The sequence below is a fragment of the Lepisma saccharinum genome, chromosome 2, assembly GCF_977018435.1.
Source record: "Lepisma saccharinum chromosome 2, izLepSacc3.1, whole genome shotgun sequence".
Lineage (NCBI taxonomy): Eukaryota > Metazoa > Arthropoda > Insecta > Zygentoma > Lepismatidae > Lepisma > Lepisma saccharinum.
The window spans coordinates 85,011,067-85,013,150 of NC_139230.1; the positions used below are offsets into that span (position 1 = coordinate 85,011,067).

The window sequence follows — 2,084 nt, forward strand, 5'->3', positions numbered from 1 at the left end:
GACCCTGCCATGCGCAACAAAATATAGTCCACTTTCTAACTTGTAAAAATAGAACATTCCTTCAACACAATTGTAATTATCGTACTCTAGAATTATCATAACCAATATTTAGTATGTAAATGAACTCCAGGTTGTCATAAATACACAAGACGTGACAATTTTTACTCTGGGTACAACACGCATGCGTAAAGGCTGGGCAGGCGGGAGGGAATTTCAGTTTGTGCGAGATGGATGTTGGCTACGTTAAACACTGCAGCGGGAAACCGTTGAAGAGCGGCGAGAAACAAATTGTATTGAATGTGTTCGCAAAGTTTTGCGAGAAATATCCCACTATGCTTATCCAGGACGTGATGAAATTGACATCTGAGTTTACTGGTGTGTCTGTTAAGAGTGTAAAATCTGCGCGCAGTGAGGTTCTAAATAAGGGCATTTTAACAACACCAGGGAAAAAGCGTCAACGTCAAAAGCCTGTGTTACAAGTTCAGTGTGATGAGTTTGCGAGAAGTGCCATCTGTCGTAAGGTTCATCACTTTTTTGAGAGGAACGAAGCGCCAACAATAAATAAAGTGTTGGTGAGTGTGAATAGTGATCCGGATCTGCCGAACCTTAAGAAAACAAGTTTCCACAAACTTCTGAAAGAAATCGGCTTCGAGTTTGTGCAACGCAACAGAAAAAATATTATTGTTGACCGAGAAGACATATTGTTGTGGCGTCGGAACTACCTGAGGAAAATACGCGAATACAGGGGGGAGGGGCGAAAGTTGTATTTCCTTGATGAAACGTGGGTGAATGAAGGTCATACTGTTTCTAAGGTGTGGGTAGATTCTGCTGTAAAATCTAAAAAACAGGCTTTCCTCTCAGGATTAACCACAGGACTAAGAAACCCGACCGGCAAAGGCAGACGCCTTATTGTATTGCATATTGGAAGTGAAGATGGATTTTTAGAGGGTGGGGAATTCATTATGGAATCTAAAAAAACTGTAGATTACCATGAAGAAATGACAGGTGACGTTTTTAAAAACTGGTTAAAGAAAATTTTACCTCTCCTTTCACAGAACAGTGTGATCATATTAGATAATGCATCCTATCACTGTGTTAAGTTGGAACGTATTCCTAACAAGCAGTGGCTTAAACATGATATTATTGAATGGATGGATGCAAAAGGTATGGAACGCAGGCCAAACATGGTGAAAGATGAACTCATAAACGAGATAAAAGAGGCGAACATTCACCACGTTTATGATAAGTTTGTTGTGGATTCAATGGCTGAGCAGGAAGGCCACACGGTGTTAAGACTCCCTCCTTATCATTGTGTCCTGAATCCTATAGAGCACGTTTGGAGCCAGGTAAAGGGTCATGTTGCTCGGAACAATAAAACATTCAAATTGAATGACGTCAGAACTTTGCTTCATGATGGTATTAGGCTGGTAACTGCTGAAATGTGGAAATCGTTTATACGCCATGTGGAGAAAGAAGAGGAACGCTTCTGGGAATCAGATTACATGTGCGACACGGTTGTTGACCGACTTGTTATCAATCCAGCTGATAGCAGTAGCGGCGGCACCAGCAGTGAAGGGGAGGAATCTATGGAAGGAATCGACTTTCTATCTGACTCTGCTTAGGCAAGTAAAATACTTTTATATCTTCAAATTATATTCTTAAGTACAGAAGTTCAGCTTATCTTGTGAATAGTTATAGTTTTCCTTTTTATTTAATTTATCGTAGCTTGTAACATTGCTTTCGCGCCAACTTTCTCTCACACGTGGTGGAAGCAGCAGAAGCTTTACGATCATCCAATCGCTGAAGCCTGGCGGAGTAATACCTTTGCCCTTGTGTTTACAGTGCAGTCCCTTCTAAGCGCGGAAAAAGTATAGCTCAACATGCAATAGTTTAAGTGATAATTTCTGACAACCAAGAAACCTTATTGAATAAGTATTGGGATAGTAATACGCGTACCCGCTCCTTTTTAACAATGTAAGCTCGAAGACAATCTGTATTCCATTTGTTTGTATTGGCAACTTGGTCAACCTGAGGTTATTATAAGGAACTACAGGGTCATCCGTTTGGGATGTCAGAAAAGTAAA

General features: G+C 40.6%; 1 protein-coding gene across 1 annotated transcript; it reads left to right on the plus strand.

The window, feature by feature from the left end:
- Nucleotides 1-227: 227 nt before the first annotated feature.
- LOC145982865 (uncharacterized) lies at nucleotides 228-1,622 on the plus strand. Its single transcript, XM_083116222.1, has one exon. The coding sequence runs from the start codon at nucleotides 228-230 to the stop codon at nucleotides 1,620-1,622; it is 1,395 nt and encodes a 464-aa protein (XP_082972348.1).
- The last annotated feature ends 462 nt before the right edge of the window (nucleotides 1,623-2,084 follow it).